Source organism: Epinephelus fuscoguttatus, linkage group LG11 (genome assembly GCF_011397635.1).
Source record: "Epinephelus fuscoguttatus linkage group LG11, E.fuscoguttatus.final_Chr_v1".
In the NCBI taxonomy this organism is placed as follows: domain Eukaryota; kingdom Metazoa; phylum Chordata; class Actinopteri; order Perciformes; family Serranidae; genus Epinephelus; species Epinephelus fuscoguttatus.
In genome coordinates this window covers 39940739-39955604 of record NC_064762.1, presented here as the reverse complement: position 1 = coordinate 39955604, position 14866 = coordinate 39940739, and the positions used below count along the sequence as shown (strand labels likewise).

The 14866-nt window shown below is 40.1% G+C and overlaps 1 protein-coding gene across 1 annotated transcript; it reads left to right on the top strand.

Annotated features, from left to right (window-relative positions):
- Nucleotides 1-10171: 10171 nt before the first annotated feature.
- LOC125897386 (alpha-1,6-mannosyl-glycoprotein 2-beta-N-acetylglucosaminyltransferase) lies at nucleotides 10172-14343 on the top strand. Its single transcript, XM_049590696.1, has 2 exons — nucleotides 10172-10274; nucleotides 10382-14343. Exon 2 carries the CDS (start codon nucleotides 10655-10657, stop codon nucleotides 11912-11914), a length of 1260 nt encoding a protein of 419 aa, XP_049446653.1. The 5' UTR covers nucleotides 10172-10274; nucleotides 10382-10654; the 3' UTR covers nucleotides 11915-14343.
- The last annotated feature ends 523 nt before the right edge of the window (nucleotides 14344-14866 follow it).

Below are 14866 nucleotides of genomic sequence, written 5' to 3'. Positions count from 1 at the left end.
CTTTTTGTCACTCTAAAATTGCACAAAACAAAAATAATACACAAATCTTGCTTAAAATTTGAAAAGCATGTTGTCAGATTTTGAACAAGCGTGCCAAAACTTTTGGACAACACTGTCGGTAAAAGCAGACAGGAAGTTGGTTTTCAGTTCCATCGTGGGCTTAATCAACACACAGTCTATTATAGTCTGATTTTAGTTTGTGTAAAAGGCTTCTGTGCACGAACGCCTACAGCCAATGAAGCTCAGTGGCTTAAACTCCCTCCCTGGGGTTATTATTCACATCAACATAGAAAAGCAGAAACAGTCACAAGGAAGCAGAATATGTGTTGTTTTTGGTATTTTGCCCTCCAAGAAGGGAAGTGAGAGAAAAGAATTTAACAAGACAGTTTTTTGTGTTTGAATGACTTAACGGATAGGGCTTGTAGAAACATACCCTTGCATGGTGTGGAGAGAGGCCTTATAATGACATTTTTGTGTCCATGGATTGCTCTGTGTTTCAGTCTCCATCACCCCTTGCACAGTCTTAAAGGGATAGTGCACCCAAAAATGAAAATTCAGCTATTATCTACTCACACATATGCTGACGGAGACTCAGGTGAAGTTTTAGAGTCCTCACATCCCTTGTGGAGATCGGCAGGGGGAGCGGCTAGCACACCCAATGGCATACAGCACCCCAAACTAATGTCCAAGAACACAAAATTGAAACCACAAAGTATCTCCAACATGCCCATCTGTCATGATCCAAGTGTCCTGAAGCCTCAACATAAAAAGTTGTTCGGAAAAACGTCATATGAACTCTGTTTATAGCCTCACTGTAGCCTGTAGCTCTGACTGCCTCTCTGTGCTCCACGCTCACATATGCGTGCTTGCGCGAGACCAGCGAAAGCATGAGCTTTGTTTACCCGTGTTTACATCACGTGACACGTGTACCACAGGGAGGGACAACAGTAACCACAGAGCTAAAAGATAATTTGCACTACGGTCTTTTAGCAAAGGACAGCCCAACATGTCTGAAGACTTTGAAATTGAGGAGGAACAGCATTTCTTTGTTGAGCCGTAGTTGTTTGAGCCCGAGTATACGGACGGAACTCAGGCTACTGGACGAAGCAGCCGCCGCAGCTCATGAGCCTCAGCCAGCCACAGAATAGTTGGTTTCAATTTTGTGTTCTTGGACGTTAGTCTGGGGCGCTGTATGCCATTGGGTGTGCTAGCCGCTCCCCCCGCCGATCTCCGCAAGGGATGTGAGGACTCTAAAACTTCACCTGAGTCTCCGTCGGCATATGTGTGAGTAGATATATAGCTGAATTTTCATTTTTGGGTGCACTATCCCTTTAACACTTTCCCTGTCATGTGGGCCACAGACTAGGACTGAAAGCTTCTTCCTGCATGAACGGGTAGCAAGTGTCATTATTCTGAAACTGTTTTTTTTTATTTCACTGGAATCTGCGCAGAAAGCCAGGGGAGTCATACTCTACAGAGCAAGTGAACCACAATATGCAATTAAATAAATTCACTGTCGACACGTGTTGAAGTTAAACTATAAAGTTTTTCAATCTTGTGTGAGTTAGTGGAAGGGAAAGAAGCGGGGAATGTTTTCCTGGCTGAGACTCAGGCGGTTGTTGATGCTACACAAGAGGCTTGTTCCAAGACATGAGAAAGCCCAGCTGCAGTGGGACCGGCATGCCTGGGTATAATTAAAGTCTGGGAAATGCAGAAATAGTGACAAGAAATGCATATCAAATTGTAGAGCAGTTTGACTCACTCTTCCAGGAAGCTTCTTCCTGTCAGAAGCCAAGTCTTTGATACAACCCCAATTCCAAAAAAGTTGCGATGCTGTGTAAAACATAAATAGAAACAGAATGCAATGATTTTTAAATCCTTTTGACCTATATTCAATTAAGTACAGTACAAAGACAAGGTATTTAAAGTTCAAACTCATAAACTTTGTTGTTGTTTTGTAAATACACATTCTGAATTTGATGCCTGCAACATGTTTCAAAAAAGTTGGGACAGGATCATATTTACCAATGAGTGATATCACCGTCTCGTTTCCACTCTGTAGGTGTTTGGGAACTGAGGACACTAATTGTTTAAGTTTTGAAAGAGAAAGTATTTCCCATTCTTGCTTGATATACAACTTCAGTGTCTCAAAAGTCCAGGTTCTCTGTTGTTGTATTTTGCGCTTCATAATGTGTCACACATGTTCAATAGCAGTCAGGTCTGGACTGCAGGCAGGTCAATCTAGTTCCTGCATTTTTTTACTACGAAGCCACGTTGTTGGAACACGTGCAGAATGTGTCTCATTGTTTTGCTGTAATAAGCAAGGACGTCCCTGAAAAAGACGTCAACTGGATGGCAGCATATGTTGCTCTAAAACCTGTATGTACCTTTTCAGTATTCATGGTGCCTTTACAGATGTGAAGTAAAGGCGGATTTATACTTTTGCATCAGCTCTATGCACAGCCCACATCATAGCCCTGCACGCACTTGGCTTACTCCGTTGAGAGCATTTATACATGTGCGATGGTGTGTCTGTGTCACTCTGCAGTTACACCTCCAAAACACTAGTCAGCGGTGGGGTTTCTCTGAAGTGCTATAAAGTTGAGTTGATTAAAAAAAAACGCTCAAAACACACATTAAACATGGCTTAATAGTGATAATTTCAAACACAAGTACACAAATCTGCTTCATTATAACTTGCAGGATTCACAGACAAAGCACTTGTTATTTGCTGGACACATTTTTCCCACTAACACAACATGTCAGAGTTATTAGAATGAGCCTATGGCATTTTTCCTTGTATAAATGTGCTCATAGCAAGCCAGGGATAACAGCAACATTTAACAAAGGTAACATTACAAAATCAGGCTCCATTACAACAGCTGTCTTATACTGAACAAATTTTCCAACCAAATACATGCTAACATTTTTAGCTCAAGCCTATGCCAGTTTACATGGTATTAATTAGCCTATAGCGACTAGCTGAGATTTCCTCTACCCATATGAAGCCAGGATAAATCACACGCAAGACTTAAAATGCTATTTTGCAGGGGCTTTATTGTCTTCACAATTTATTGTTTCTTATCTGTGAAATAAAAGTAAACTAAAGCTCTGTTTCCACTGAGGGAAATGGTTTTCAGCTTACAAAAATAGACAGGAGGTCTGTGTTGCCGTGACATATAATTACATTTTTGGGGAGGTGCATGTCAGGCTATGGTATAAGGTATGGTGTGGGCTCTGTGTCAACGCAGAGCCTAAACTGTAGGTATTGTGTTGATTCTCCACAGAAGTATAAATGCCGCTTTACCCATGATGCCATGGGCATTAACACACCCCCTGATACCATCACGGATGCTACCTTTGAACTTTGAGCTGGTAACAAACTGGACGGTCCTTTTCCTCTTTAGACTGGAGGGCACGACGTCCATGATTTCCAAAAAAACAATCTGGACTTGTCAGACCACAGCACACTTTTTCACTTTGTGTCAGTCCATCTCAGATGAGCTCGGGTCCAGAGAAGTCAGCAATGTTTCTGGATGTTGTTGATATATGACTTTCACTTGAATGATAGAGTCTTCACTTGCATTTGTAGATGCAGCGATGAACTGTGTTTACTGACCATGTTTTTCCAAAGTGTTCCTGAGCCAATGTAGTAAAATACTTTGTGCAATCATGTTGGTTTTTAATGCAGTGCAGCCTGAGGGGTCAAAGGTCACATTTAATGTTGGTTTTCAGCCTTGCCCCTTAAATTCTGAGATCAGTAACTGTATGTTGAGAAATGTTGTTCTGCAACTGTTGGCCTGTTTACCACACAATTTTTCACAAAGTAGCGAACTTTGAACTGTCCTTGCTTGTGAATGACTGAGCCTTTTGAGGATGCCCCTTTCCTACCCGATCATAATACTATTACCTGTTACCAGTCAATTTGTTTACTTGTTCAATGTTCCAGTCACATGTTTTTTGAGCATTCAGCAACCTCCCCAGTCTTTGCTCGTGACCAGACATTTTTGGAACATGTTGCAGGCATTAAATTCAAAGTGAGTGTACATTTCACAAAAAAACAATAAAGTTCATCAGTTCGAACATTACATATCTTGTCTTTTTTCTGTATTTAATTGAATATAGCTCAAAAAGGATTTGAAAATAATTGCAATTTTTAAATTATGTTTTACACAATGTACCAACTTTTTTGGAATTGGGGTTGTATATAAATAAGCTGAAACTTTAAAATGAACTATCAGAAAGGCCCAGTGTGCTTCTTATTTTGCACAATGAATGAATGTTACGTACATTGAAAAGTATTGTATTTCATGTCTCCATCTACTGGTGGGCCATCATGATAAGAGTATGCATGCATAATATGATGTCAATTCCACTACAGAAGAGACTTGATGATCACTAAATTTAGGTGAGAAAAAAGTTGATATATCAATATCAGTATCGGTTATTGGCAAATTGAATTCTTACATATCGGCATATTGGATATCGGCAAAAAAATCCAATATTGTGCATCCCTGCTTCCAACACTTCTTCCTCCCGGCAACACAGATTATCCATACAGTCAGCAAAATTTCAAAGTGGACACCCAAGATTAGTGTCACCAGTTCAGTATTTAACCAAATGTCTCCCCTTCTGTTCCTGAGATATGATATTGAATAATGTCCAGAAAAGTGTTTTTGCACAACATTATGGTGTCACAGTGAAGTTGACCTTTGACCCTTTGGTTACAAAATGTCATCACTTCAACATCATATCCATTTAGATATCTGTGAGAAATTTTGCCATAATTCGTGTATGAATTCCTGAGTTATGGCTAAAAACATATTTTTTTTGAGGTCACACTGACTGTTGATCCCCAAAATCTAATCAGTTCATCATTAAGTCCAAGTGGTCATTTGTGCCAAATTTGAAAAATTCCCTCAAGGTGTTCTAGAGATATCATGTTCACAAGAATGAGACGGACCAGGTGATAATCACCTTGACCTTTGACGTATGACCACCAAAATCCAGTCACTTCATGCTCAAGTCCAAGTACTTGGTGCCAACTTTAAAGAAATTCCCTAAAGATGTTCTTGAGATAGCACATTCACACAAATAGGACTGGCACCAATAAACTTCCTAATGCTTTCAGCCACAGCTTTGTCTGGCGCAGAGGCATAAAAAAAGAAACACTCATGAAAAAAACTATAAAAGATGGTGTCTTTCTTGTGACCTGGCTGTGCAAGACTCTTAAACAATGTCCAAATTTAGGATATATACAGTACAGATACACAGTCTGAACTGCCGGACGTAGAGCCGATATCCCTCTGAAAAACAGATTTACAACATATACAATCTGTTCCCATGAGAAACCCCATCATCCACAGAAGTCATGTGTCTGTCTGTGTACTTACAGTCTATGGTGTGTAAACAATTATTTGGGATTTGGGAGGGATACTGCTGGGTAAAAAGTACTGCCAACACCAATCCCAGATATAGAGCATTTCAACATCCATTTTTTTAACCATGTTTTGTGGTTGACATCTTATTTTCTGTAGTGGACCTGTTAAACATGCCATCAAGTAAAAATCATGTTTAGAAGCAGTTCCCACCAAATTAGTAAAAGTTACATATCAAGCTAATACAAACAATCTTAAGAATTTTTTGATCTGTTAAAGAGTGATTAGGGGTGTCCAGAACACAAGACGGGTGTTAAGAGTTTAATGAATGTGAAACTTTATCATTCAGATATTTTTGAATTGAATGTATTGAATGAATTCATTGAAGTGTGCTCTTTTGAGATAATCTTTTGGAGGAAGTTTTGCCTTCAGCTGATAGTATATTGTAAAAGAACAGACAGGAAATGTGGAGAGACGAAGGAGGATGACATGCAACAAAGCTCTCTGGCTGGATGTTAGCCACGCATGTTGCAGTTTACACAGTGGTCCCAAAACTACACTGACGCCCCAGGAAGTGTATCAATTGAACATTGTGTCTATTTCCCCTATAATTAGTAACAAATTACGTACTCCTTCCTCTGAAGAATTCATAGTTATATGTCACTTCTGTTCCAGGGAATGATCAGGAAACAATGGGCCCTGTTAAATGTGTCAGCTACCGGTGGTTTCTGCTTTCAGCTAATGCATGCTGGGATAGATTGCAGCCCCTGTGAGCATATGAGGAATAAGTGTGTAGGTGTATAAGTCTATCAGTGGTCAGTTTTGATTTTGAAAAGTGTTCCAGTAAGCATCAACATACGGTCCCTATACCGTTTACACTCACTCAAAACATCCTTATTCAAGTTGCAGTACTTTAAATAAAGAGCCAGAGCCCTAAAGAAACCAATAGCACTGTTTATATTGTGACATGACTATCTGGAGACCATGTTAGGCCCATTTTTCAGGGCCTTTCTCACATGGTTCAGCTCTATCAACTCCCCAAAAAAATGATTTGAAAATGTCTTGTTCCAATCTAGAAAAAATCACAATAATAATAGTTTAGTAAAGTTTATTTTTTAGTTGCTGAATGTAATTTATGTGATAGTTAAGTATTAGAAATTCACTAAAATGCAAATGTTGCCTTGAAGCAACATTATACGTTAATGAATTCCCACCATGACATAATTTGCTGTTGTGTAGGTTCATATACTGTTAAAATGCATTACGATCATCATTTTCTCATGTGGTGCTCTAGGCAAGCTTTCCCTGGCACTTGTTGTCATTTAGCTGTGGGAGGCTTTTTGACATAAAGGTTTTATGGCATCATGAGATGTTTAACTTCAGCAGGAAACCCATTGCCTCACCTTGTCTTGTAACAACAATGACCTCAGGCAGTCAAGATTAGGTAGAAAAGAACATATGACATTAGTACAGTTATGATTGTTTTTGACTAATAGTCGAGGAAACAAGATTTAGAGAACAACCCAGCTGACTTTTTATGAGTCATCACCACTGAAAATTTGCATATCATGCAATGCTTAACAGATAGCTCAGGTATTCTCCAATGCTACAGTGTCCTGTTTAAGTCTAATAGTGTCCCAGTATCTGACACCAGTTCCTGCATCTCATGTTGCATCTCCTGTTGTATATCCCCCCTCTATCAGCGGTATCAAGTTTTCCAGTCTTGTAGTTTCAGTTATTACACCCCACACCCCTTTGTTACGTGTTTGGGTGAGATTCCTAACAACAAAATGGATTCTAATTCAACCAGTCAAACCTGAACAGGTCACCTACCGGCCAGAGGGAAACTTTTTTGCCCCTGAGAGCTGAACAGTTCTTGCTGAAGTAAATCTAGAATACTTCCTTTCAAACAATCCACTTATTTAATGTTAAATGACTGAATAATAAAGAATAATGTTAAATGGGTCATATATTAATGCCAAGAGTGTAGAAGACCTAAAAGGTAACACTCACTAATAATTTCCATATTGTGAAGAAAGAGAAAGAGTGAAACATTGTCCCAGTGCTAGACAGTAATACTACTGTTGATATTTTCATCAAAATATTGATAAAAAAATATAAAGAAAAAATTTGCAGTGCTACGACATGTAATTATATTCATGAATAAACCAACCTGGTCTCACTCTCAGCTCATCAAATACTTGGGTTATGGCCCTTAGCGTTAGATACTGACACACTGAGGCAGCTTGAGCGTCAGTATGAGATGCATTGGACAGCGTCAAGTTTTGACACTTGGGGCAACTGCTGTTGCATAGAGTGCTCCAGGGATGATGCTTTTCTGTAGGCCAATGAGGAAGTTAGCATCCAGCCTATGTGATTTTTCCATTGGAGTTTGGTTTATTACAGGAAATAAGCTCTGGGGCAACCAAACATTTATGATCCATACTTCTTTTATTCAGCATGATGATCTTCACAAATTAACACCACTTTTATAATTTTTGAGGCCTAAATTCAATTGCCAGAAATAAAATGCTAACATTAGGCCCCAATCACACAAAAAGGGTTTTAACAGCTGGAGGCCACTCTTTGTAATTATTTTTAATGAAAATGAAGCTCTTTGCTTTCTGTTTTTGTGTTGTTATGCACCTTGTGTTTCTGCTCTCTAGGTACCTGGCATTTTTGCCACAGCGCACAACTCCTCAAGTTAAAAAAAAATTTCAACTGAGAGCAGAAAAGCACCTTATGTCATCTCTGCTTTTTTCCTATTGTCCAAATGGATGATTTGAGAGGCAGGCCTTCTGGGGTGGTAGTGAGAAGAAGTTTTCAGTTGGTAAACAATGAAGGAGAAACTGGTGGTGCTCAGTCACTCAGCAGAACCAATGGACTCCCTGAAGTTAGTATTCATTTTTGTAATGCTAGGCTCGATGACAGACAGCAGGTTGTCAAACTGCCCCCGAATCTTCCTAAAATATGCCTGGAGAGGGCCATCAAGGAGGCGAAGCTTCTTGACCAACAAGTGGTACTCCCTGTAATCCACGCTCTTTTATAGGGTGTCATGTACCCACACAGATCTCTACAGCAAGTACCCTCTGCTTGAACATTTTAGGGACTAGCCACTAATTACTGTGAAATAAAATAAAAACAAACAGTAGATTGATTACATGGGAAGGTTAGGGTAAGGAGGTGATGGGATGGTTGCCTGACAACATTATAAAGGCGTAGCAAGCGTTTTTTGTTTTTTTTTTACTAGTGGCATTTAATTGAAAAAAAGGCAGTGTGGTGCACCTCACATTTTGCAACCTGCAAACTGCTTTCTGTGCGATCAGGGCCTTAGGCTATATATGGTTGCATGACTTAATGTCGCCACCACAATGAAGCTGCAAAGCAATGTTCTGCGTGATGGTGCTCTGTAGTCTCATTAGCAACTTGTTAGCAAAGCCTTTTTTAAACACATAAAAGCTTTAAAATGCAGTGGGTACTGACATATCGCATGTTGTAGAACAAAACGTAAAAATCTCTTAAGCTTGTGTTAACCACAGACCTTATTTCAGGCATCTAACCAAAAACCCATTCTACCAACCCACTGAGATCAAGACGAGGGAACCGAGGTTTTAGGACTCATTGCTGAGGGAACTCTGCACTCTCCACTGAATAGCACTAGGTGGGATTTATACTTTTGCGTCGAACTAACGTTGTACATATCACGTCAACATGGTAGCCTGATGCGCACCTCCCCAGTAGTGTAACCACATCGCAGCCCCGCAGACCTCCTGCCTATTTTTGTGCTAAAAACCATTTCCCACAGTGGACACAAAGCTTCTATTTACTTTTATTTCACAAATAAGAAACAATAACTTGTGAAGACAATAAAGCCCCCAGATACCATTTAAAGTCTTGTACGTGATTTATCCTGGCTTCATATGGATAGAGGAGAAGTCTGCTAGTCGCAACGTAAAATGCCACAGGCTTGTACTAATTACGTTAGCATGTTGTATATGTTTGGAAAATGTGCTTAGTATAAGACAGTTGTTTTGTTGGTGAACCTTGTGAGCTGTAATGGAGTTGAATTTTGTGATGTTACCTTTATTAAACTTTGCTGTTGTCCCTGGCTTCATATGAGTAGAGGAAATCTCTGCTAGCCGCTTGTCTAATTTATAGGCTACAACATCAAACGCCATAGACTTGTGGTAATAATATGTATTTGTGGGGAAAATGTGTCCAGGAAGAGACAAGTGTTTTGTCTGTGAATCCTGCAGGTTACAGTAAAGCCAATTTGTGTTTGAAATTGCTTCTATTAAGCCATGTTTAGTGTGTGTGTTGGGCATGTTTATAATTAAATAAGCTTTATAGCACTTCACAGAAACCCCACCACTGACTAGCGTTTTGGAGGTGTAACTGCAGAGTGACACAGACAGTATGGTAAGCTATATAGTATAAATGTAATATAAAGTACAGTAGTATAAATGCACACAATAGCATAGGCCACATGCATAGGTTATGGCATAGTAAGTAATGAATAATCAATGTTTTTTAAAAAAAATAATTTCAAATGGTCCTATTAGCTGTTAAATTTCTAAAAATGTACCCTGGGCGGAGGGGGGCATTCCTCCCACACCCCCATGGAGGGTGATTACGGCCCTGTTCCAGTGTGTAAAGGTATTTGCTTTCTGAAGTAGATTTTCCTGCTTTTAACGATTCAAACACTGTCTGATATACATGTCCTTCTCATATTACACAACTATAGGTAGGACAATGATTCGTTGAGCAGGAACTCAGTCTCTCCCCCGTTGGCTGGGTTGTACACGTCAGCAGTCAATAAGTTGTAGTCTTAGATGTATCATAGTCCCATCAGCCTCTTCCTGGTATGAGCCTGTTGACACAGTGCACCTAGTTTGGGTAAGTCAAACGAAGCTAACCGCGGCGACCTAGCTTCCTGTTAACGCCAATGTAATACATAACGTGTACATAACTTAGTCACCTCGCTTTTTCTACTTTTTCCACAGGTGGTAAAGACAAGCGGCTGGAGCGAGTATTTGGCAAACTGCACGGCTTTCATGTGGACAGACAGTCCAACGAGAGGAGAAGCAGCCATCAAGAAACGTTTGACACTTGGTTTAGGACACGCGTCACGCGACATTGGACTATTAAGAACAAGAGTTGGAGTTGCACTGCACGGGGAAGCAGTGTTGCAAACGAGTTTACAATGAAGGCTCGTGCGATATGGTGAATGAAAGCCGTCGCTGTTGTTTGCCAAGGTCTGTTTTTAATTTGAGAAAATGAGGTTTCGGCTGCTCAAAAGGAATCTGCTCGCGCTGCTGGGTGTTTCCTTCGTGCTCGTGACGCTCCTGTCTTTAACACGTGTGTTGTTAGTGTCCGATAATGACACAGCTGGACTTAAAAATGACGTTCAGGTAAATCAGGGCATGCAAGTTTTTGACACGGTGAAGTTTAACTTTAATTCGCTTCCAGAATTGACTCAGTCCGTTTACAGTGCCAATTACAAGCAGTTTGTTCACAATGCGGACAGGTTTCCAGGGGAGCCTCAGCTGGTGCTGGTTGTGCAGGTCCATAACAGGCCTGAATACCTCAGACTGCTCATCAAGTCACTGGAGAAAGCTGCTGAGGTCCACAGCTTCCTCCTCATTTTTAGCCATGACTACTTTTCAGAGGAAATCAACGCCATTGTGCAAGGGATAACTTTCTGCAAAGTACTGCAAATTTATTTCCCTTTCAGCACCCAGCTGTATCCCAATGAGTTTCCTGGGAAGGATCCACGAGACTGCCCCCGAGACATATCCAAGGACAACGCTCTGAAAACAGGATGTATTAACGCAGAACACCCTGACTCCTATGGACACTACAGAGAGGCCTTCATCACTCAAACCAAACACCACTGGTGGTGGAAGCTGCACTTTGTGTGGGAGCGAGTGCAGGCGATGCAGGGCTACAGTGGCTTTGTGGTCTTTCTGGAGGAGGACAATTACATCTTACCTGACTTTTTCCATTTTTATAAATTAATGATAGAGTTCAGGAAAAGCAGCTGCCCAGATTGTGACATGCTGGCTTTGGGTAACCACAATGACCTGACTGATTTTACCAGACTGTCCAATAAGGTGTTGACCACTGGTTGGTTGTCCACCAAACACAACATAGGCATGGCTATCTCCAGGGAGATGTACTACAAGCTAATGGGCTGTAACAATGAGTTTTGCACCTACGATGACTACAACTGGGACTGGACTCTGCAGCACCTCTCAGGAACCTGCATATCGAAGCCTGTCAAAGTGCTTGTGGCACAGGGCTCCAGGGTCCTCCACACAGGAGACTGTGGCCTTCACCAGAAGGAGAACTGCAGGCCAGAGTGGGCCTCACAGAAGGTTGAGGAGAGCCTTAAAACAGGCAAGGACAGCCTCTTCCCTCCTTCTCTTGTCCTTAGTGGTGCAGAAGCAGTGGAGCACAAGGCGCACATGAAGAACGGAGGATGGGGAGATGTTCGAGACCATTTTCTATGCAATAACTACGCCACACGCCTTTGAACTATATCTTTTCTCCAAGTAATATGGGGAAAAAATGTTAATTGCTGTTCTGCAGATGTGCCATTCATATGTAACTTTTCAGGGTTTCGGAGTCTGCAGTTTTCATTTGGAGTGTACTAATTTTCTCTCCTAGCAAGGTCTTCCATGAAAAAGGACCAATTCAAGTCCAAGAATGCTGCATGTACACAGCTAAACTTGTCTTTTGTTTTTAATCACCAAAGCTGCACAATTGCCAAAGACTTTCTTGATATTTGTGTGTATAATGCAAGCTGTTCAATATCCTGCATCCAGGTCTTTCAAGCCAAAACATTAGATTAGATTTATTGCACAGTGATGGGAAGTATGTCATAGTGTGCATAGACACACACTTATTTGCAATTTTATTTGCAAATATATTTCTTTGACTGAGAACATTGCACAGGATGTTGTTTTAGTCACAAAGTTCAATGTGCTGGTGTGTTGTGAATGTCTTGCATTGCTTTTGTGAACCATTCAGCTGTGATGCTTTTTACATGTGCTTTTTATGGTACGATTTTAAGTGCAACAACAAAAAGGCTCATGTAATGTACAGACTTACAAGTTCAATCAAAATGTGCATGACAATCTTAAATATAACAGGAAAGTAGTTTATTTAGAAACTGTTTCTTTGAAGTTGACTGTTTTGAATGGATAGTTTTAATTTTTGGAAGTGGGGTTGTATGACGTACTTATCCATTGTCAATTTCTTACCTATAGTAGAAGGTGATCAGCATGTGGAATGGAATGGGATGGAAGTTTAGCAATGCACTGCTGTTGATGGGGGGCCAGCAATAAAATGTATTTTAGCCACCTAAAAGAAGTCCCACTTTAAAAAATTCTGAGAGTATTTGATGGGGGAAGGGGGAAGGGGGAAGTGATGCTTCCATATCGCTCTTTCCAAAGCCAGACTCCACTGGAAAAAACACAGTGTTTAAACATCGCTGAGCGCAGGAGCTACTGGTCTACCGCTGCTTCGATCAGTTTCTGTGTTTGTGTTATTGTGTAACTTTGGTGTTTAAAAGGGTTAGTTTGGATTCACCAAAGTCACACAATACTACAAACTAACAGTAGACCAGCACCTCCAGTGCTCAGCAAGCGAAAATGACTGTTTTTGTCAATGGAGTCTGGTGGCTTTGACGAGAGCGTAAACGTGGAACTGAAGCCATTGACGGATTCCCTGTTGTTACGGGCTCTCTGACAGAAAGGTAAAGCAGTGAAAATACTCTCAATATAACGTACACTTTTTTTTTTAGGTGGGACTTTATTTGGAGGCTAAAATACATTTTGCTGTTGCCCCCAGTCCACAGCAGTACATTGCTTAGCTTACATTTTGGCACTCCAGCTGTTTTGGCAAACTGGGGGCATACTGACAAACATCTTTTAAAAATGCAAACTATCCCTATGGAAGTGGGTTTGAAAGAGGTACTTACCCAAAGTTTTTCATTACCTGATACTGATTTTTTGTCTAGGTGGCTGAAATACATTTTGCTGTTGCCTCGTCCACAGCAGTACATTGCTTAGATCATAGCAATACTCCTGTCTGCTTCCTCAAACCAGGGGCGTGCTGACCGACATCTACTGTGTATATTGATGAGTACCTCTTGCAACCCCACTTCAAAAAAATCCAAACTATCCTTGTTAATGTCAGAATAATTTCAAGCACAACATGGAATTTGTGTTACCACATGTAACCTTCACTTTCTTACTGTTAGAACCAGGGATATTTTCTTTAGAGGTGAGGTCAGCTGACATCACTTCAGTCAGTTTCCTACTCCCCACTCTATTGACCCCTGGTTGCAACAAGAGGACTGGCTTGATATTGATTTTTTCCTCTTTTGGTTGTGACTCTATATTTGCGTTCTGATTGGCCTTTTGACCTTTTGGAGTCTTGTCCAAGATCTTTTGTTGTGCAAACACCAGGGTTGTCTGTGACTCTGGGTTAGGGTTGAGATGGGATTTTATATAAAAGTGTTGCGGTTCCTTTTCTGACATTTATTCAATAGTTGGTGAAACTTTTTATTTGTGTCCCATTATGGCTGAAGTTGCCTTATTGCAGTGGGAAACATGGAGAGTTAACGCAAGCATATTGATGCTATTATTGCCTTAAAACTGACCAAAAGTGCCTTTCGATCATTGCCCTGTGCCTAAACTTGTTTTAAATGAGACTTTTAAAGGTGCACTGATAACATTGTTTTTGCCCAAATGCTACTTATTAGTACTTAATTCCTTTGTCAGTGCTTGTAGTTCACCTGAGGTATATTTTTGCAGCGTCTTTCTTTATTGAATGTGAATGTTAATTTCACAGAACTATTCTTTATACATCAGATAAAATAATTGCATCTCTTTGGTGTCCTGCTGATAATGGGTGACAGCAGCTTCACATAAGTTGTTTAATCTGATATTGGTACACCTCAATGTGCCTTATGGAGATTCCTGGGAAATAAATATGAAATGAATGTGTAATGAAATTAATAATCTTCTATTTTATGTTATAAAGCACAGTCAGTTCTTGATGAACAGGACAAAGATGGCCGAACACACAAAGATTTACTTTGTAAAATGACTTTCACTGAGGTGTGTGTGTGTATGTGGGTGGTTGGTGTGATGTACAGTTCTTGACAATGAGACTTTTTTTTTTTTTGCCTGTTTTCTTTCTGATAATCACTTGAAATAGCTGACCTTTGTTCACTTAATGTTTGCCAAATGAGAAAAAGAATAAAAGGCTGAACTTTCATTGTTTGTCTTATTATGGGTTAAAAAATGTTGGAACTTTATTGTAAAGATTCCATTTTTAATGCAGTTGTAGAAATTTATGTGATATTAAATTAAATTATTATGTACTCAAAATTCAGTTTGGTTTTGATTGACACAGGTCAATTGGTACAGTTCCATTTACTTTAAGTAGCAACCTGGAGGTCTTAGATCATTATACAG